The sequence below is a fragment of the Ranitomeya variabilis genome, chromosome 8 (assembly GCF_051348905.1).
Source record: "Ranitomeya variabilis isolate aRanVar5 chromosome 8, aRanVar5.hap1, whole genome shotgun sequence".
NCBI classification, from domain to species: Eukaryota; Metazoa; Chordata; class Amphibia; order Anura; family Dendrobatidae; genus Ranitomeya; species Ranitomeya variabilis.
Window position 1 is genome coordinate 162,627,025 of NC_135239.1, and position 22,930 is coordinate 162,649,954.

A 22,930-nucleotide genomic window follows, 5' to 3' on the forward strand; every position below is an offset into this window, starting at 1 on the left:
GGTCTTTGTTGTCCTTTCTCATTCTCTGGTCCTCTAGAGGTAGAGGACCCAAGAATGAGAAAGGACAACAAAGACCAACCCCATTGGGGCTGAGAAGAAAGATATATATTACACTGCTCAAAAAAATAAAGGGAACACTAAAATCCCACATCCTAGATATCACTGAGTGAAATAATCCAGTTGTAAATCTTTATTCATTACATAGTGGAATGTGTTGAGAACAATAAAACCTAAAAATTATCAATGTAAATCGAACTACTATCACACGGAGGTCTGGAGTTGGATTGATGCTCAAAATCAAAGTGGAAAATGAAGTTACCTTTTGATCAGATGGTTGTATTGGATAATGGGAAAGAGATTGGGGGGAGGGAGAGGGGGGTTGGTTAGGTAGTAAGGGTGTTGTTTAGTAAAATGAAAATATATTATCAGGTCATGTATCTAATGTACGGTATTTGTCTGGAAATTGTATCGGACTGTGATAATGGCGTGTCATATGCTTTAATAAAAAATACATGATTTAAAAAAAAAAAGTTACCTTTTGATCCAACTTCAGTGGAAATGCCTCAAGACAAGGAAATGATGCTCAGTAGTGTGTGTGGCCTCCACGTGCCTGTATGACCTCCCTACAACGCCTGGGCATGCTCCTGATGAGGCGACGTATGGTCTCCTAAGGGATCTCCTCCCAGACCTGGACTAAAGATCCGACAACTCCTGGACAGTGTGTGGTGCAACATGACGTTGGTGGATGGTGTTAGACATGATAATGTCCCAGATGTGTTCAATGGGATTCAGGTCTGGAGAACGGGCGGGCCAGTCCATAACTTCAATGCCTTCATCTTGCCGGAAATGTTGACACACTCCAGCCACATGAGGTCTGGCATTGTCCTGCATTAGGAGGAACCCAGGGCCAACCGCACCAGCATATGGTCTCACGAGGGGTTTGAGGATCTCATCTCAGTACCTAATGGCAGTCAGGCTACCTATGGCGAGCACATGGAGGGCTGTGCGGCCCTCCAAAGAAATGCCACCCCACACAATTACTGACCCACTGCCAAACCGGTCACGCTGAAGGCAGCAGATCGCTCTCCACGGTGTCTCCAGACTTTGTCACGTCTGTCACATGTGCTCAGTGTGAACCTGCTTTCATCTGTGAAGAGCACAGGTCACAAGTGGTGAATATGCCAATCCTAGTGTTCTGTGGCAAATGCCAAGGGTCCTGCACGGTGCTGGGCTGTGAGCACAACCCCCATCTGTGGACGTCAAGCACTCAGACCATCCTCATGGAGTCGGTTTCTAACCATTTGTGCAGACACATGCACATTTGTGGCCTGCTGGAGGTCATTTTGCAAGGCTCTGGCAGTGCTCCTCCTGTTCCTCCTTGCACAAAGGCTGAGGTAGCGGTCCTGATGCTGGGTTGTTACCCTCCTACGGCCCCCTCCACGTCTCCTGGTGTGCTGGCCTGTCCCTGGTAGCCTCTGGACACTACGCTGGCAGACACAGCAAACCACCTTGCCACAGCTCGCATTGATGTGCCATACTGGATGAGCTGCACTACCTGAGCCACTTGTGTGGGTTGTAGAGTTCTTCTCATGCTACCACAAGTGTGAAAGCACAACCAACATTCAAAAGTGACCAAAACATCAGCCAGAAAGCATTGGTACTGAGATGTGGTCTGTGGTCCCCACCTGCAGAACCACTCCTTTATTGAGTGTGTCTTGATAATTGCCAATAATTTCCATCTGATGTCTATTCCATTTGCTCAACAGCATGTGAAATTGATTGTTAAACAGTGTTGCTTTCTAAGTGGACAGTTTGATTTCACATAAGTTTGATTTACTTGGAGTTATATTCTGTTGCTTAAGTGTTCCTTTTATTTTTTATATATAATATATACAGTATTTAACAGGGCAGTTTATCACAATTCTCTGTGTATAAGAAGTGTACAAAATCAAAGCACGATGGTACGTAGTTTTTATCTCCATTTAAAAGATGGTCTGGGACCTCCATCTCGCATACATTTGACCTGTTCTATTACTGGGCCATACAAGTCTTCTGGTCATACCTCGTAAACCAAATGGCATCTTACACACATTTCCCACTCTCAGTAACGTCAAAAGCACAAGGAAATAATTTTAGTTTATTTTTAATTTATATCTTATGACCCTGGTCCAAGAGCCACATCAGTCCTCTTGGTTACTGAACCAGAACCCCGCAAACCACCTCCTATCTACAGGCATCCACGGCGCCTTCTTTGATTTATTAGTAGGTCAGGTGCAACGTCATAAGTGCATCATGATGCATATATGACATTGTACCGCGCCTACTAATCAGATGAAGCATCGGGAATGTCGGCAGATATTAGAAGGTACCTCAGGGCTCTGGTCCAGAGGACACGGACTACTGACTTGGCCACTGGACCAGCGTCCTACAAATCTTTTTGCTGAATTCCAGCTTTGAGGAATACTGAAAGCTTTGATGTGACTGTAGAAATCCAATTCACATGTGTGGAAGATTTTCAGTTGCAGCAAATCTGCCGTATATAAATATAAAGCAAAAATCCCCAGTCACTGATGATAGTGTATACTGTATGAGTTGCTTCTGCCTCTTACACCACTTTTCTTCCTCTACCCGCAGGTCTAGTTGTATATATGGCACTTGCTGTCTTTGGGGGAAGACTTATTCTATAGGTTTTTTACGGTTTTGTAAACAGGTGAGTTCTGGCGATAGGAGATTGAAATCTAAATTTCATCAATTTAGTACTGTGTTTGTCAGAGGTGTAAAATCACAGCCCCTGTGAGTTGTCGTCCCACCCCCACCCCTCTAAAAGGCACCAAAACATTTTGCATCAAGTTGTGTTCTCAATGGTAAATGTTCACGAATCAATAAGAGAACTTCTATTTTAAAATGTAAATTATCACATTATGGTGTTACTCTTATAGTCTGGAGTTAGCTTTCTATGATCAAGGAGAACACGCTCACAAAGTCCTTTCCGATCACTGAGCGAACTATGCAGCGGCACAGATCTCTCTCCTCCTGCCCTACACTGATCAGCCTGATCTGTGCAGGGCAGGAGAGGAAGCTACCAGTACCTGCACGGATGACCCTTAAGGTCATTTGATCAGTCACATAACTATAATTAGCTTTTAAAAATCTGTGCATTTGTTTTCCTGATGTAGCTGAGCTGCGTGCATGTTGTAGCTCAGTGCAGTGCGCTAAGTATCGGTAGAGCTGCATCTTGTTTGCAGCAGCAGCGTTGCGTGCTGCAGACAGTGTACATATTGTGCATGGTGTAAAGCTATGTGTGTATTGCACACAATGTAAAGCTATGTGTGTATTACGACATTCTGTAGAGTAACCGTAAAATGAGAAATAGGACTATTACCTCTTTATTCTGCTGTTCTCCATTAGAATTACCAGCATTGACCCCTCCAATTCTTTGCTCTACCAAGAAAGTTTTAACTACTGTAGTAGGAAATATATTTTTCATGTTTTTTGCTCTCTAAACCAGCAAATACAGTACATATTAATATGTGAAATATATTGAGGGAGTGTAAGAATTTGTGATTTGTATAATTACTTTTATAATACAGGCATTTCTAATACTTGGATCATTAATATGATATGTAATATTATATCCTCACAGGCGACCCTGCAGTTCTGTGTGGTTAAACCATTAATGGCAGCAATCACTGTCATACTTCAAGCTTTTGGCAAATATCGGGATGGTGATTTTAAGTAAGTACTGACTGTATATTGTGGCTGTGATCCAGGACGGCTTCTGTAGATCTATTCCTATCTTGGGAGCTGACGTGAGATCCTTGCAGCCCATATCCGTAACGTGTTACATAGTACGTGTCACTATTGTAGGTAGATGCAGATGTTTGGTGTCTGTGCACATTATAACCCAGCCTTTCTCTCGTTGTAGCGTGGCCAGTGGTTACCTCTACGTGACCATCATTTACAACATCTCGGTCAGCCTGGCGCTCTACGCCCTATTCCTCTTTTACTTTGCCACACGAGAGCTGCTCAGTCCCTACAGCCCGGTGTTAAAGTTCTTCATGGTGAAGTCGGTGATTTTTCTTTCCTTCTGGCAAGGTGCGATTATGCTTTTTGATCATGAATATCCACAAGAGTAGTCTGATAGGCATGTGAGCGTCTCTGTGCAGGGGAATAAACATGGCACCACACCGTGCAGGGTCACAGATCAGACTGAGTAGTGGGCCCATATACAGTTATATGAAAAAGTTTGGGCACCCCTATTAATCTTAAGCTTAATGTTTTATAAAAATTGGTTTTTTTTGCAACAGCTATTTCAGTTTCATATATCTAATAACTGTTGGACACAGTAATGTTTCTGCCTTGAAATGATGTTTCTTGTACTAACAGAAAATGTGCAATCTGCATTCAAACAATATTTGACAGGTGCATAAGTATGGGCACCCTTATCATTTTCTTGTTTTAACTACTCCTACCTACTTTTTACTGACTTACTAAAGCACTTTTTTTGGTTTTGTCACCTCATTGAGCTTTGAACTTCATAGCTAGGTGTATGCAATCATGAGAAAAGCTAATTAAAGTGGCCACTTGCAAGTTGTTCTCCTGTTTGAATCTCCTCTGAAGAGTGGCATCATGGGCTCCTCAAAACTACTGTCAAATGATCTGAAAACAAAGATTATTCAACATAGTTGTTCAGGGGAAGGATACAAAAAGCTGTCTCAGAGATTTAACCTGTCAATTTCCACTGTGAGGAACATAGTAAGGAAATGGAAGAACACAGGTACAGTTCTTGTTAAGGCCAGAAGTGGCAGGCCAAGAAAAACATCAGAAAGGCAGAGAAGAAGAATGGTGAGATCAGCCAAGGACAATCCTCAGACCACCTCCGGAGAGCTGCAACATTAACTTGCTGCAGATGGTGTCACTGTGCATCGGTCAACTATACAACGCACTTTGCACAAGGAGAAGCTGTATGGGAGAGTGATGCGAAAGAAGCTGTTTCTGCAAGCACGCCACAAACAGAGTCGGCTGAGGTATGCAAAAGCACATTTGGAGAAGCCAATTTCTTTTTGGAAGAAGGTCCTGTGGACTGATGAAACCAAGATTGAGTTGTTTGGTCATACAAAAAGGCATTATGCATGGCGGCAAAAAAGCACAGCATTCCAAGAAAAACACTTGCTACCCACAGTAAAATTTGGTGGAGGTTCCATCATGCTTTGGGGCTGTGTGGCCAATGCCGGCATCGGGAATCTTGTTAAAGTTGAGGGACACATGGATTCCTCTCAGTATCAGCAGATTCTTGACAATAATGTTCATGATTCAGTGACAAAGTTGAAGTTACGCAGGGGATGGATCTTTCAGCAAGACTATGATCCAAAACACCGCTCCAAATCTACTCAGGCATTCATGCAGAGGAACAATTACACTGTTCAGGAATGGCCATCCCAGTCCCCAGACCTGAATATCATTGAACATCTGTGGGATCATTTGATGAGGGCTGTCAGTGTCCATGCTCGGCGACCATCAAACTTAACTGAACTGGAATTGTTTTGTAAAGAGGAATGGTCAAAAAACCTTCATCCAGGATCCAGGAACTCATTAAAAGCTACAGGAAGCGACTAGAGGCTGTTATTTTTGCAAAAGGAGGATCTATTAAATATTAATGTCACTTTTCTGGTGAGGTGCCCATACTTATGCACCTGTCAAATTTTGTTTGAATGCAGATTGCACATTTTCTGTTAGTACAATAAACCTCATTTCAAGGCAGAAACATTACTGTGTCCAACAGTTATTAGATATATGAAACTGAAATAGCTGTTGCAAAAAAAAACAATTTTTATAAAACATTAAGCTTAAAAGGGTGCCCAAACTTTTTCATATAACTGTAGGTATTTAGATGGAGGCCGAAGATTAGTTCAGCAGAACTGCAAGTCTTGGCATTGTACCTGCTGGACGGACTCTACAATGTCTAGAAGCCACAAGTCAAGCCACACCTATTGATGGCGATCGCAGCATTTATAAAGCTGGGAGAGGGAGGGGGTTCCAACTCCTTTCAGATCAGCTTCATCTTGAGGGCCTGATCATTGCCCTTGTCAATTTGATGTCGTTATGATGACCACCGGGTCTGCCTGCAACGGCCAGCCTGTTGGACCATGCCATGACCATGGTCTAACAGGCTTCTATCAGTGCAGCACTGACAGGTATAAAGTATCTCAATTCTGGGGCATTACAATGCATTATACCAGCAATCAGACTAATAAATGTTAGCATCCCATAGAAGGACTAAGTAAAAAAAAAAATTGCTGCTTCCGGATCAATAAAACGGTCACTCTAATTAACCCAATCGGTGCGCTCCATAAAAAAAAAAACCTGGCAAAAAAAACTGTGTATTTTCATCATACCGACAAAAAGAATGGAATAAAACACTATCAAAAAGACGAATTTGAATAAGCATGGTACCGCTGAAAACATCTTGTCCCGCAAAATAAACAAGCCGCCATACCTCTCCATCAGCGGAAAAATAAGTTGTAGCTCTCCGAATAAAGTGATGGAAAAATACTTTTTTCTCTAAAATTGTTTTTGTGTAAAACCAGCAAAACATAAATAAATAAATATATATGTATATGTATATATATATATATATATATATATATATATATATATATATATATATATATATGTGTGTGTGTGGTATCGCTGTAATCGTACTGTCCCAAAGAATAAAGCAGCCCTAACAGTTTTACTACATGCGGGACGGCATAAAAAGGCAATTCCTGAATTGTTGGTTTTCGTTCATTCTGCCTCCCAAAAATCGGAATAGAAACCGATCAAAAATTGTTACCATATGTGCCAGAAAATGGTACCAATAAAAAGTCAAGTTGTCCTGCATAAAACGAGCCCTCTCATGACTGTGTCGACAGAAACAAATAAAAAAAAAAAATATGGCAAAAAAAAGAGCGTCTTTTAGTGTGTGACAGCAGCCAAACATTAGGACGATCTAAATCTGGTATCGCTGTAATTGCACCAACCAGAAGAATAATGTCTCCTAATCATTTATACCGCACGAGGAACAGCGTTAAAAATAAACCAATTCTTCACCTCCTGTTGATTTGTTCATTCTGCCTCCCAAAGATCACAGTAAGGCTCGGCACACATTTATCCTGCGCTCTGCGCTGAGCGCTTACACTGGGGTTTCTGTGTAAATCTCTGCAATACGCGATTCAGACGGAACCCCCGGCGGAACATTCCTTGTAATATAGAGGGCTTCCACATTTCCAGTAGCACAAAGGCTCTGGAAAAGCGCTATCGCTCCTTGCCCCCCCAAAAGAAATCCAGGGAATTCTGCGCTCCCAAATTCAAATGTCACCCTCCCTTCTGAGCCCAAGTGTGTCTAAATCACATTTAGAGTCCACATGTTTGGCGGCATTTCTATAGCTATGACAGCTTGCCAAATTTATGGGTGCATGTCTCCAGAAGAACGAGCTGGCCATAATGTAGGAGCACTGCAATGTATTGGGCACTATAATGTACTGGTCACTACAATGGCAGATTTGCAATTTTCACTATGCAACATTCATTGCTGATTGTTTCTGGAAAACACCCATTGAGTCAAAATTGTCACTACATCTGTTGATAAATTCCTTGAGGGGTGTAATTTGCAAGATGGGGTCACTTGAGGGGGTGGGCTGGGGAAGTCTGGCTCTTAAGGGCTAAAACACCATTTTTATGGTAAAAATGTAATTATTATTTCTTCACTGACACATCCGTGGTGTCAATATGATCACTGCACCCCTAGAGGAATTCATTGAGATGTGTTTTTTGTAAAATGGGGTCCCTTATGGGGGGGTTCTTCTGTTCTGGCACCTCAGGGGTCTTCCAGTGGGTCCCGGCACCTGCAAACCAGAACAGCCAAATCTGCACTATAATCTGGCGCTCCTTCCCTTCTGAGCTTTGCACTGTGCTTCAAAAGTATTTCCCTATTTTAATCCTGTGAAGCACCTGAAAGTTTAATAAACTTCTCGAATGTGGCTCTGAGCACCTTGAGGGGTGCAGTTTTTAGAATGGTGTCACTTTTAGTTTTTTTTTGTCATATAAGACCCCCAAAGTCGCTTCAAATGTGAGGTGGTCCCTTTTAAAAAAAAAAAAAAAAAAAAAAGTTATCCTTTTTTTTTTGGGGAAAAATGAGAAATCGCTGGTCAAATTTTAACCCTTATAACTTCCTAACAAAAGAAAAATTGTTTATAAAAATGATGATGATGTAAAGTAGACATGTGGGAAATGTTTATTTATTAACTATTTTGTGTGATCTAACGCTCTGGTTTAAGGGCATAAAAATTAAGTTTAAAAATTCAGATATTTTCGCAAATACACATTAAAAAAAATCGTCGTAAATTTACCTCTAATATGAATAATAACAATGTGTCAAGAAAAAACAATCTCTGAATCGGTGGGATACGTTGAAGCACGTCAAGTGACATTGGTCGGAATTGTAAAATTTGGCCTGGTCAGGGGGGTGGAAACCGGCTTGGGGGGGTCAAAGGGTGAAATCTGGTGACAATCTGAAGCTTTTTCACAAGGAATAAGCAAATCCTCTAATATTTTCTGCTGCTGGTAGATGAATATATGGTAATTGGTAATATTAATAATGTGTTAATTGCTGCTGATCTGCTTGGGTCTTCTAGATTGTGAGGACAGGCCGATCCTGGACCTCGCGCCCTTCAGCCCATCCCAGTGACTGGTTACATCGTGTTGATGGTTTTGCTTCTGCCCTGCAGGGATGCTTTTGGCCATACTGGAAAAATGTGGCGCCATTCCAAAAATCCATTCAGCCGAGGTTACCGTGGGCGAGGGCACAGTGGCTGCGGGCTACCAGAACTTCATCATCTGTGTGGAGATGTTCTTTGCGGCCATAGCGCTGCGCTATGCGTTTACTTACAGAGTGTATCTAGACAAGCGGCTGGATGCCCAAGGTGAGTGCCCACATTGCTCACTTCCATGAATCCTATCCAGTGCTGTGGGAAAGCTTTCTGTACAGTAAGAATAATAATAAAAATAAACTATTAATCCGCAAAAAATTAACAAAAGGTCAAATAGGGCATTAACCAGATAACGTGCAGTTTTTTTTTATGCTTAACTTGTGGTGATGTGTGAGCTCAAACCACAATGATCCAGTTGCTGCTGCTCCGTTGGTTGGAAAAACCTTCATATCTAACCCCCAAATGGTATAGATAATAAATCTGCTCGCCATGCTAAAAACTAACCCTGCAGTAAAAATGGTATAGATAATAAATCTGCTCGCCATGCTAAAAACTAACCCTGCAGTAAAAATGGTATAGATAATAAATCGGCTCGCCATGCTAAAAACTAACCCTGCAGTAAAAATGGTATAGATAATAAATCGGCTCGCCATGCTAAAAACTAACCCTGCAGTAGCTTCATCAACAGAAAAATAACTCGCATGTTTTAAAAATGACAATAGAAACCATCATCTTTTCAGTTAGCCATTAAAAGGTATCAACCACTGAGGACTCCATTCTAAATAGAATCCAATAATTCTTTCTTTTTCATATACAAACCTTTTGAAGGTTTTCTTTTTTTCTCCACTTAAATAATGAAAAATATCTGTAACCGTACTGAGCTGGAGAATCGTGTTTCCATGTTATTTTTACTAACTAATATTCATTGTAAAAACAAAACAAAATCTTGTGTTTCTCAGGCCGATCGCGTGCCCCAATGTCCGTGTAATTCCACTGATAACACAGGGTATTTTCTGTTTATGGTTCTAGATTTGCCACTTTTCCTTTCCAGCAGTCCTGTGTAATAATGGAGGCATTCTGCCACCTTGTGGTTGTCGTGGGAATGACATGTATTTTTTTAATTTTTTATTTTTTTTTTCTACATTACTTTGCTGTCAAGTAAAAATATATATATATATATGTACAATTCTGTAAGAGATAATGCAAGAAAAACAGGAATGGTGCTACTTGTAAAAGCAAATATAGTAAAGATTGCATATTGCTGTGATTAAGAAGTCCCATTGTTCAGATGCGACAATTCTTTCTTTCAAACACAGTTTATTTTTTATTTTAGATCTAGGTTGTTTAGTCAGGACTGCGTGAATCAAGGGGGGGAGGGGAACTTTCTCAGCGGCTTTGGGTAATACATATTAATTCCAGGGAAGTGTGTTGCATGTGTGTATTTGTGCCCGGACGCACCACCGTGGTTTTGGAGAAGTGCTGGCTTATCTCGGTGAGCAGACGGCTTGGGTGGGGAGAACATGAGCGGCTTGCTTGCGTGACTCGTGAATATTGGCGCTGTGTTCTTCCACTGCCATCTCTGTATAACCTCTGTGTTTCTTGATCCTGTCCTTTCTCTTTTGTTTCCCCTTGCTTTTGCCCTGCAGCCGTCCCAACGTACGGGCCATACGGTAGGTACAGCTCTGTCTGCAGCATTTCTTTTTCAGCTTTATACATCTATTTTATATACTTCTTCTTTTTCCTTCACATCAGTCTTCTTACATTATATGTAACCTATGATTGTAAAATACATTATCGAAAAGTAAAATACATGATAATTTGTTACCGGCCGACACGTCACACTGCTCCGTCACAGTGATGATCTCATAAAGCCGTATATTGTGTATAGTGTCATTGCTGGAAGTGACGGGCGGCTTATCTAACCCTGTGCCAGATATCGGTGCCGATTAATCCAAGACCAGTATAAACCCAGTCTGACGATGTGCCCAGTTTATCACCTGTCTAATACTGGATGATATTTTTTTGTCGAGCTTTGCACCACCTCTTCACTTGTCCGTAGTTCAGGTGCATGTGGCGTCCGTTTTTTCCATGGATAATACACGTACCCATTATAATCTATGGTGCTGCACACATGTCCGTGTGTCTGTGCAACCACCTGGCGACACAGCCCTTTTTTTTCCAGTCTCCCTGATGAAACAGGCCAGTAGAAGCCTAAGGGTCCGTGTAAAATGCGTATAGCACAAGGGTGGCATCTGTCTACCATCCGTGTGTCATCTGTTTCTGGCTGCTGCTGGAAGAGTTGTCGTTAGGTGGGAAATGACGAGCTTTGGATCTTCGGATAAGGTTTTATTAATACCAACGCGTTTCGGTGCGGGGTAAAAGAACAAAACAAATGTCACGTTTATTTTTTTTTATTACATTTAAGGCGCCGAAATGCGTTGGTAGTAATAACCTTGTGTGAAGATCCAAGGCTCCTCATTCCCCGTCTAACCTAACTCCATTCTGATAGAGGCGCGGAATGACTTGTCCCAACAGCGGCACGGTCAGCTAGAAACAGTATCTCCTTATACTCATCAATTAAAATACAATTATGCAACACACGCATGCCAGTTTTTTGGCGTTGTTTTGCTCATTGTGCCACTGTTTTATAAAGTTTCACCCTTAAGCCTAGCTTTCTGCATGGTGAGCCTGCTGATAGATGTAGAATAGTTCCTCCATACACTTCATCATTGGGTGGTGAGGAGCCTGATGACATCCAGTGGGCAGGAGCCTGATGACATCCAGTGGGCAGGAGCCTGATGACATCCAGTGGGCAGGAGCCTGATGACATCCAGTGGGCAGGAGCCTGATGACATCCAGTGGGCAGGAGCCTGATGACATCCAGTGGGCAGGAGCCTGATGACATCCAGTGGGCAGGAGCCTGATGACATCCAGTGGGCAGGAGCCTGCTGGACGTGGGCAGGACACTCGTTTGCAATGCACATGTCCTTGTAGGCACCTGTTAAAGGGACATGATGAGTGCCGCTCGCATCAGGATACAAAAGTGAGTGGTACCGGATCTGCCCTGTATGGGTTTTCTCCTGTCCTCTCTGCCTTGTCCAGGCAGTCGTCTCATAATCCGCCATTACAGTCAGTGGTTGTCCATGTGGTCGCCCAGAATAAAGTGGATCTGGCAGGGGAGGAAGTATGTAGGATGTGTCTGATATGCATTGGTTGTACATAATATAATGATATTTTTACATTCACCTTCTTATCTGGAACTGTATTTTTTGCTTCTCAGGCCGCTGCGCCCCCATGAAGAGCATCTCAAGCAGTTTGAAGGAAACCATGAATCCTCATGACATTGTCCAGGACGCCATCCACAACTTCTCCCCGGCCTACCAGCAGTACACGCAGCAGTCCACCTTGGAGCAGGGCACAAGCTGGCGCAATGGACAAATCATCTCCCGCTCCCAGAGTCTGTCGGGGGCTCGCGACACAGAGAAGACCTTACTCTTGAGCTCCGATGATGAATTCTGATCTGCAGGAAGAGACAGCCTGACTGGCTAACTTCTAGGGGCGAGGACTCGGCTGCCAGGGTCTATTCCGATCTGGGGCTTACTCTCACCAAATAATGTGCTGCCTTTTACTTTAGACGAGTCCAGGGAATAGTGGTAAGATCAGTATAGAATTGGGTTGTTGCAGGTTGCGATCTGAGGTTTGGATCAGTGAAGGATTTGACGTCTCCTGCTGCCAATTTCCGATTTTTTTATTAGTACGTGTAAGGGCCTGGACCATGCTATTGCTGGAAGTAGCTGATGGCGTCTTCTGAGTTCTCCAGCCTTACTATGGATGCAGTGTGCTTGGGCTCTGATCGTCTGTCTGAGGCAGAATGGATCAGTCACTATAGGCAAAGGACCTCTGTAGCATCCATCGCTCCCATGGAAGTCTATGGAAAGGTCCGCGTAGCTCTGGAAACCTTCCAGACACAAGTGCCGAGGGATGGCTCGCAACCTGCAACAAATCTAGAAAGTGTGTCCCACTTCTCCTCGCCCAGCTCCACTGCGGCAGCTCTGTGGCTCCATCCTCCATCTGTCCTGCTGTCAGTGGGTTATTTCCCAACTCCTGTGACGGTTTCACTCCTCCATTATTGATTTCAGCATTTTTTTCGAGAACCTGCCCAAAAATACTGCTGTCTAGGAAGTTCATTGGGGTCACTTATTTTACATCCTTGTTGATCGTCTTCTGGTTACGCTTCCAACTTCCCTATGTCATCACACACGGTCACATGAATAATCCAAGGGGGTTTCCAGTTTTAGCAAACAGCGCTGATCCGTTGTATGATGGATGTTTTTCTGTGGTTTTGTCATGTACTTTTTATATGAACATATGTTTACATAAAATGTATGAAAGGTCCGTCCTGGTCATATGATGGGCACATGGCTCGGTATAGTCAGATCTGTGCGTCACATGATCAGGACAGAGTCTCGACCAATGACGGCTCCTAATCGGTGATCACAAGCAACACACGTGAAAAACAGGACAGGAATTAACACACACAGAACTCGGGGCTGAGGAGTGGTTAAAGGGGTATTCCCATCTCAAAGATCCTATCCCAATATGTAGTAGGTATAATAATAATGGCAAATACCTCCAATTAGAAATGTATAGTTCCTCTGATTAGCTATGTCGTTATCCCCATGTGCAGGGCATTGCAGCAGCTGAGGCATCCATGGTTACAGGCACTCGTATAGTGACAGCTGTTAGTGGTCATAAGCTACTACAGTGCCCTGCACATGGGGTAAGTGACATTGCAAATCAGAAGAACTATACTAATTGCTAATTGGAGATATTTGCTAATATTATTATTATTACACTTACTACATATTGGAATAGGATCTTTGAGATGGTAATACCCATTTAAAGACTGTTAAGGCTTCATCACCTCTTTAGTCACTGCCAGAACACACAGAGAGAAGTGCTAGACAGGAAGTGGAGCTACTTATGTGTGACCTATGAAGACGTTTGCCATGTTCACGTTTTCAAAAATGTTCTGGTGGTTGGCTATGAGGAGCGCTGACATTGCTGGACCAGAGCTAAGTCAGGTTCGAGGATACAGTATTGGGGGTCCTGGATGGATTTCATGCTGGGAGTCTCCGGTAGTGGACCGGCCCTTTAAGCTTGACAGATCTGCTTTACACAAAGCAGCATATACTGTAGATGATCACATATAGTCTGGGGTCACACATTGCGGGAATAAGTAGTAATGCGGAGAAAAGTCCGGGACACAGAGTAGATTTGTACCATTAAAGGAGTTTCATGTGAGCGCTTGTCTGCCCCTTGGAGCTGGGGAGATGCCTATATAGACTTTCTAAGACCTGCACCCCCATAACATGCCAGCCCTTCTCAATGGGCACCATTATCTGCCATATTGGACAAATGCTGGAATAGTGGGACCACACACGGTATTAGAATCCATAGGTCCATAACTGATGCACAACCTACAGTCAGGCTGTCTTCCTTCATCTTCCATTTGCTTTTCTGTGTTTAGAAAATATTTATATTTATTAAAAAGTGGCGAACAGACATAAATTGCCCATTATGCCCTTTCGCTTGTCCCCTGCTATATTTCCCCTCCACCGTCCGGGGTCAGACTGCAGCCCTTGTCTGCTCTGGCGGCGGAGGAAATAAAACAGGTATATTTTTATAAATATTTGTAGATATTATTTTCTCTACTGCGTTGCAGTGATGAGTGATACTAACCGTTCGGATTTCTGTGGTCACTGCAGACGTATGCTTCCTATACACTTGTAGGTGCTGGATGTGGGGAGTTGGTGAGCTGTTTGCAGAGATGGAGGGAATGGTCGTATGCACCTCGGGACTTTTGTATCCTAGAAAAACATTACGTAGAACACTATCCCTTTAAAAGTAGAGAAATTGTGAAAACTGCTTGGATCAAGATCCCATTTAGGTGCAATATCGTATATATGTCGGGTTTGGGAGGTGTCAACGATTGTGTGGAGTTTTATTTTTTTGTGTGTTTCTTTAAAAAATAAAAAAAAACGTATTAATGGAAAATGTTTGAATTACTTAAACTATTTACTTGCTCTTTAATTCTGAGACGATGGGTAAATTCCTGTTCAGGGATTTTCTGCAAATATATGGGGAGATCTACTGAAATCCTTTTTCTAATAAAGGTGAAAGTTTCTAAGCATCGGCTCTCCAACATTCGAGACCTTTCCAACATTCGAGACCTTTCCAACATTCGAGACCTTTCCAACATTCGAGACCTTTCCAATATCCGAGACCTGTCCAATATTCGAGACCTTTCCACTATTCGAGACCTTTCCGATATTTGTGACCTTTCCAATGGTAGACCCAATGAATTCACTAGAAATAGATGTCCTACTTTTATCTGCAATGCACAATGTGAATAAACATATCATCAGGATGGTAATCCTTACTTCCAAGAGATATTGGATCAAGACACGTTGGCAAAGGAGATGGCTGTAGGAGGCTCAGGACCTCGACACTGAGGCAGTCAGCACAGTATAGGCAGGCTGCAGGCAGGGTTTACAGGGATGCCATAGAGATCTCACTGAGAGGTCAAGGTGAATAAAGGAGCTTGAGGTTTCTTCAGTATTAAGGCTGTAACATAACTAACCACCTGTTAGGGCTAGCGGAACGCACCAAATATAAAGAGAGATAAGAGGTGCGTTCGGAGCCCGTGGTCCACCGTGCAGAGATGGAACCTGCTGCTGAGTAACGGCAGATGGACACTTGCTCACACGTGGGTTTAGACCTCACCCAGTGTGAATGGAAGCGAACTCTGTTGCTTCACAGAGTCGCCAAATATACGCTGCGACCTGTTAGCAGTCACAGGGTACAGCTGAAAGACGCTAGTGGGATCCCTATGATCACCCCCACTAAACTGGTGATTGGGCTTGCTCTGACCCTCGGTGGCTTTTGAGCCCGCGCCTGAGGACTTCCTGAGTCAGACGCCGAGTCCAAGCGGGAATTCCCACCCTACACTGACCGGTTGACAGGACTAACTAAAACATTTACCACACTGAGTGCGTACAGCGCTGCTCTGGCGAACGCCACTAACCACCCTAACTAGGGTCAGGAAAGTGCACTGATTGCGCACGGCGCCGCACTGGCGGTCGCTGCTCATAGACGCTGTAGCTTGTGCCTAGTGCTGGATGGCACAGTCTGGCACTAGGTAGCACAATCACCCAAGTACTTTCAACCACACTAGGGATGGGAATGATTAAGGCGCTTTCACCAGATTCAGTCATACATCCACACACACACAATTTCAGTTTTATACTAGCGCATGGCCGAGCGGCCATGCGAACCTTTTATAGCTGTAGCCTTCCGGGACCTTCCTAGTGATCCAATCGGAGACCCTACAGGACCTGAGCATGTGACCTCCAATAAGAGGTCGTCCCGTGGGCATGCTCAGTAGAAGAAAAGCAGGACTAAAGGCCCCGTCACACATAGCGATTTACCAACGATCACGACCAGCGATACGACCTGGCCGTGATCGTTGGTAAGTCGCTGTGTGGTCGCTGGGGAGCTGTCACACAGACCGCTCTCTCCAGCGACCAACGATCAGGGGAACGACTTCGGCATCGTTGAAACTGTCTTCAACGATGCCGAAGTCCCCCTGCAGCACCCGGGTAACCAGGGTAAACATCGGGTTACTAAGCGCAGGGCCGCGCTTAGTAACCCGATGTTTACCCTGGTTACCAAAAAAAACAAACAGTACATACTCACCATCTGATGTCCGTCAGGTCCCTTGCCGTCTGCTTCCTGCTCTGACTGAGTGCCGCCGTACAGTGAGAGCAGAGCGCGCTGTGCTGTACTTTCACTTTCACTTTGCGGCGCTCAGTCAGTGTGGGAAGCAGACGGCAAGGGACCTGACGGACATCAGATGGTGAGTATGTACTGTTTGTTTTTTTTGGTAACCAGGGTAAACATCGGGTTACTAAGCGCGGCCCTGCGCTTAGTAACCCGATGTTTACCCTGGTTACCAGTGAAGACATCGCTGGATCGGTGTCACACACACCGATTCAGCGATGTCAGCGGGACCTCAACGACCAAAAAACGGTCCAGGCCATTCCGACACGACCAGCGATCTCACAGCAGGGGCCTGATCGCTGGTACGTGTCACACATAGCGAGATCGCTACTGAGGTCGCTGTTGCGTCACAAAACTTGTGACTCAGCAGTGATCTCGCTAGCGATCTCGCTATGTGAGACGGGGCCTTTAGTCCTGGGAACGTCTGCTCGCCGCTGATCAATGCTGGTTACAAAGGCTGAGCCTGGAAAGGCAGCTGTAACCAAACGCACAGTATCTGCTCGAGCCAGACCCTGGGATCGACGTCTCTATTGAGCAGGCTCCACTGCGGCTGGAGGAGAATAGGAGACTGCAGCGGACATGGTTTGAGATTCCCCCTTGCAGCAGCGGGAACTCCACACCTAACACCACCTATAATATTTTTGGAAGGTGATTGATGACTTTACAGTTAAAGCACATTTGACTGCTGCAGCCAATCACTGGGCTTTAGGCTAAGTGCACAGACACTGTGTCTAAGAGCAGGACTTAGGGTATGTGCACACGTTGCGGATTCGCAGCAGTTTTCCATCAGGTTTACAGTACCATGTAAACCTATGGAAAACCAAATCTGCTGTGCCCATGGTGCGGAAACGCTGTGTTGTTTATTATTATTTATTTATATAGCACCATTAATTCCATGGTGCTGTACATGAGAAAGGGGTTACATACAGGGTTATAGCTATCATGTACAGTTAACAGGTTTACAGTGACAGACTGGTACAGAGGGGAGAGGACCCTGTCCTTGCGGACTTACATTCTATGGGATAGTGGGGAAGAGACAGAAGGTAGGGGTGAGGCGGCGGCGGCTCTGGCGGTGGTGAGGCAGCGGCTTGGTTATTGTAGGCTGTAGGCTTTCCTGAAGAGATGGGTTTTCAGGTTCGTCTGAAGGATCCGAGGGTGGTGGATAATCGGACGTGTGGAGGCATGGAATTCCAGAGGATGGGGGATATTCGGGAGAAATCTTGGAGGCGATTGTGTGAGGAACGAATAAGTGTGGAGGAGAGAAGGAGGTCTTGGGATGAACGAAGATTACGTGAGGGAAGATATTGGGAGATTAGTTCAGAGATATAGGGAGGGGATAGGTTGTGGATGGCTTTGTAGATCAGTGTTAGTAGTTTGAACTGGATTCGTTGGGGGATTGGGAGCCAGTGGAGGGATTTGCAGAGGGGAGAAGCGGGGAGTAGCGAGGAGAGAGGTGGATTAGGCGGGCAGCAGAGTTGAGGACAGACTGGAGTGGTGCAAGAGAGTTAGCGGGGAGGCCACAGAGGAGGGTGTTGCAGTAATCGATGCGGGAGATGATGAGAGCATGTACAAGAGTTTTGGTAGATTGTGGGCTGAGGAAGGAACGGATTCTGGCAATATTTTTGAGTTGGAGGCGACAGGAGGTGGCAAGAGCTTGGACGTGAGGTTTGAAGGACAGGGCAGAGTCAAGAGTTACCCTGAGGCAGCGGATTTCAGGAGAGAGAGCGTGATGCCGTTTACCATAATAGATTGGGTAGGGGGGATACGTGAGGTGGGGGAAAGATGATGAATTCGGTTTTGTCTACATTGAGTTTTAGGAAGCGAGAGGTGAAGAAGGAGGATATGGCTGACAGACACTTCGGGATTCTGGACAGCAGGGAGGTGACATCTGGGCCAGAGAGGTAGATCTGAGTATCGTCTGCATACAGGTGGTACTGGAAGCCATGGGACTTTGAGTTGTCCTAGGCCAAGGGTATAGATGGAAAAAAGTAGGGGTCCTAGGACAGAGCCTTGAGGGACTCCAACAGAGAGAGGGCGGGATGAGGAGGTAGTGTGGGAGTGGGAAACGCTAAATGTGCGATTGGATAGGTATGAGGCAATCCAGGACAGGGCAAGGTCTTTGATGCCAAGGGAAAAAAGAATCTGTAGCAGTAGGCAGTGATCGACTGTGTTGAAAGCAGAGGACAGGTCAAGAAGGAGGAGGATGGAGAACTGTCTGTTAGCTTTGGCTGTGACTAAGTCATTAGCAATTTTTGTCAGGGCAGTTTCGGTGGAGTGGTGGGGGCAGAAGCCAGATTGGAGGTTGTCAAGGAGAGAGTTAGATGAGAGGTGGGAGGAAAGTTGACCATGGACATGCTGCTCAAGGACATGCTGCTCAAGGAGTTTTGAAGCAAACGGGAGCAGTGATATGGGGCGATAGCTGGGCATAGCAGTTGGGTCAAGGTTAGTTTTTTTGAGGATGGGTGTGATGGTGGCATGTTTGAAGGCAGACGGGAAGGTACCAGAAGAGAGCGATAGATTGAAGAGATGGGTTAGGGCTGGAATAAGCGTGTTAGTGAGGTTGGGGAGCAGGTGGGAAGGCATGGGGTCAAGTGCACAGGTGGTGAGGTGTGATTTGGAAAAGAGGCGAGTAAGCTCTCCTTCAGTGATGTTGGAGAGGGAGGTTATTAGGGAAGGGCAGAGGTCTGGTGTATGGAGTGGTTGGGGTGGTGGACGAGTAAAGGTTTGCCTTGTTTGGTCGATCTTGTTTTTGAAGTAGGTGGCAAAGTCCTTGGAAGAGATGAAGGGAGTTGGAGGTGGCAGTGGTGGGCGGAGGAGAGAGTTAAATGTGCTGAACAGTTGTTTTGGGTTGTAGGATAGTGAAGATACAAGGTTAGTGAAATAGGTCTGTTTAGCAGAGGTGAGGGCTGATTTGAAGTCAAATGTAGCTTGTTTGAAGGTAGTGAAGTCGTCTGGCAGGCGTGTTTTCTTCCAACGCCGCTCCGCAACCCTGGATGCTTGTCGAAGTTTTTTTGTGACATTGTTATGCCAAGGTTGCCTATTGGTTTGTCGCACTGTGCCATGCATGAGAGGGGCGACTGAGTCTATGGCTGATGTGAGGGTCGATTTTTTTTGTCAATTTTTTGTGCGGATTCCGCAGCGTTTTACACCTGCTCCTCAACAGGAATCCACAGGTGTAAAACTGCAGGTGAAATCCGCACAAAAATGCACGAAATCCGCAGTGTGTTTTACCTGCGGATTCTTTAAAAACGGTGCGGAAAAATCCCCAACGTGTGCATATAGCCTAAGGGTAAAGAGAAAGTGAACTCATTGGAAATACCTGAAATTCTACATTGAATAAAATCTGGCCTGATATCACTTACCATTATTGGCAAACTCAAACTACAGTAGTGCAGTTCATGTCTGTTAGCACATCGAGGAAATATTCACCCTGCAGGGAGAAAATACGTTAATCACTTATCCAAGAGCAAATTGACAAAAGATGTTTCAGTTAAAGGGTTATCTATTACTTGGAAAACCCCTTCTTAATCACAGTTTTCCCCACTGTCCTCGTGTGGCATTAAGTCACACGATCCCTGCAGTCCATCAGCAGCTACTTTACTCTCCCATCCTTTTCACGTAATTGACATCCGGAGGAACTCACAGCTGTCTCTGCTCTATCACTTTCTCCAGATGTCAGATTTGTCTAAACGAGGGGAGAAAAAACGCCGGCTTATTGGCTGCAAGGATCGCATGACATAATGTCACGCAAGCCCTGGGAGAGCCAGTGCTGACTCCACTGGAATGTGAGTTTAAGACTGGAGTCACACTAAACATATAAAAAAATCGGTCCGATTCTCACTGCTGAGAGTCGCACGAGTGTAATGCAAGTGTCATGCTAGTACAATCCAATTTTTCACACCTAGCATCCGATTTACATCCAAATGCAGTGTGATTGCTATCCGATTGCAATGCGATTTTTAATATGAGCTTTACATAGAGCAATTCTGTGATTTACACTTTGTTTTCAATGAAATATTCTTCAAAACACACATACAGGGGTTGGACCAAATAATGGAAACACCTAACGTTTTGGCATCATAATCTTCGAACATGTGATAAACATGCAAACCGTGACAGATGGTAATGTTTTGTCCTCACATGTAAAGCGCCATGGAATAAATGGCGCTATAACAATAAATAATAATAATAATAATAATGTTTTGTAGTTGATTATTTGTGTTATGTGATGTGTATGTAAATTAACTGTTTGTTTTGCATAATTGTAAGAGCATTGATGAGAACCTGATACCAATGGCAGACTTCTCTGATTTTCAAAGAGGCCAAATTGTTGGTGCTCGTATGGCAGGCGCTAGTGTAACAGAAAGTGCCCGAATGCTTGGCGTGTCAAGAGGTACTGTCTCCAAAGTAATGGCTGCATTTGAAAGAGAAGGAAAAACGTCCACAGCAAAGCACAGGTCCGGCCAAAAGGCAAAGTTGACTGAGAGAGACCGTCGGACTCTAAAGCGAATTGTGAGAGAGGATCGCAAGACCACGGCTCCGAAAATCACTGCTGAGCTCAATGAACACCTACAGAACCCAGTTTCCACGAAAACTGTTCGTCGGGAGCTGCATAAATCTGGATTCCACGGAAGAGCTGCAATTAGAAAACCGCTGCTCTCAATGACAAATGTTTCCAAGCGTTTAGAGTGGTGTAGAAACTTCCAGAATTGGTCCCTCGAGCAGTGGAAACGTGATATTCTCAGACGAATCATCGTTTACCCTCTTTCCGACCTCCGTCCGAGTGTACGCTTGGAGACAGCCGAAAGAAGCATTCCATCCAGACTGCCTTCTCCCAACCGTAAAACATGGCGGAGGTTCTGTGATGATTTGGGGTGCTATTTCGTGGAGATCCGCTGGGCCAATGATATCCCTTCATGCAGTAGCATAACTACAAAGTGAGGGGCCCAATGGGAACTTTCAAATGGGCCCCCCCCCCCCCCGCGCCAAAATATTTCCTACCGAAATTCACATTTGTCCTATTCATTTCGCACACTATAGTTTTGTTGCTTTGTTGCATAGTCTGACCTAATACTGCACTGTAATCGCTGAGAAAAATGATTTTATAACTAACATGTCCCTATACTAATTAGGGTGATATCTTCGGAAGTGCAGACTCTGGGCATTCATGTCCTCCCTCGCTCTTATTCCAAGCGCACTCCCGGCATTTGAAATCTGTGGGCTGTTTCTTCCTGGTATGACGCTGCAGTGCGTCATTTCCGGACCTGTGCAGTGTGGGGGTGTATTGGGTGTACTGGTCGGCTCCGGAGCATATGCACTGCACATTCTGACACTGGCGAGTACACCCAATACTCCCCCACAGCCCTGTACCATTCTTCCCGACTCGGAAATTTACAGCCCGTACACACGCGGCTTTGCTCCGTGAACCCCGTACACACACGGCTCTGCTCCGTACCCCTTGTACACACGCGGCTCCGTTCCTTACACCCGCGGATCTGCTCCGTACACCTCATACACACGCGGATCCACTCCGTACACCTCACACACACAGCTCTGCTCTGTACACCCCATACACACGCGGCTCCGCTCTGTACACCCCATACACACACGGCTCCGCTCCGTACACTCCATACACACGCGGCTCCGCTCCGTCCACCCCGTACACACGTGGCTCCGCACACCTCATACACAAGCGGCTCAGCTCCATACACCTCGTAACCACGCAGCACCACTCCATACATGCACGACTCCGCTCAGCTTTGTACACCTCGTACATCAGCACAGCAGAGTCCTGCATACACTAAGGCCACTGATCATGTGACCCCTGACTCCTCCCCTCCTGTGACCTCATCACAGGTCCTGTGCGCACACGTGTGTGTGTGTAGGAGTGTAGGTGAATGACAGGTGTAAGCAGCACACTGGCCGCACATCAGCACTTTACAGCGGCGACTGCACTTGACTGCTGCCTTCGCGCCTCACCCGGACTCTGTGACAGCTACTGCAGGCTCCTCGGCTTTGTTGGTTCCCCTCCATCTCTCAAGCTTCAGTGACAAGCCCAGGCCTTCTGCTAGGTCACATGTCCTTCATGGACATGCCTCACACCACTGGAACTCTGGGGAAGCTGGCCGTTGTGGGCGTGGACAGCAGGGTGCTTGACTTGTCTGCTGAGTTTCCCGGCTACGGCGCTAGTGCTACTTGTTTGCTGGACTGAGCGGGCCCCTAAGCACTGCGGGCCCGGTCGCAGCTGCGACCCCTGCGAACGCAGTTGTTACGCCCCTGCCTTCATGGAAGAATGAACAGCCGAGATTATTTAGGCATTTTGAGCAACCAAGTGCATC

General features: G+C 45.1%; 1 protein-coding gene across 3 annotated transcripts in view; it reads left to right on the plus strand.

The window, feature by feature from the left end:
* The window catches only part of TMEM184B (transmembrane protein 184B), a 54,087-nt gene extending 39,155 nt beyond the window's left edge, over positions 1-14,932 (plus strand). For 2 of the 3 annotated variants that reach the window (XM_077276989.1, XM_077276988.1), the window contains exons 6-11: positions 2,635-2,710; positions 3,644-3,735; positions 3,926-4,095; positions 8,769-8,963; positions 10,397-10,420; positions 12,031-14,827. In XM_077276989.1, coding sequence (XP_077133104.1) covers positions 2,635-2,710; positions 3,644-3,735; positions 3,926-4,095; positions 8,769-8,963; positions 10,397-10,420; positions 12,031-12,269 — 796 coding nt within the window. In that variant the 3' untranslated portion in view covers positions 12,270-14,827. Of the gene's footprint in view, positions 1-2,634; positions 2,711-3,643; positions 3,736-3,925; positions 4,096-8,768; positions 8,964-10,396; positions 10,421-12,030 lie in introns of all 3 variants that reach the window. The other variant, XM_077276990.1, reaches the window with a different exon arrangement.
* The last annotated feature ends 7,998 nt before the right edge of the window (positions 14,933-22,930 follow it).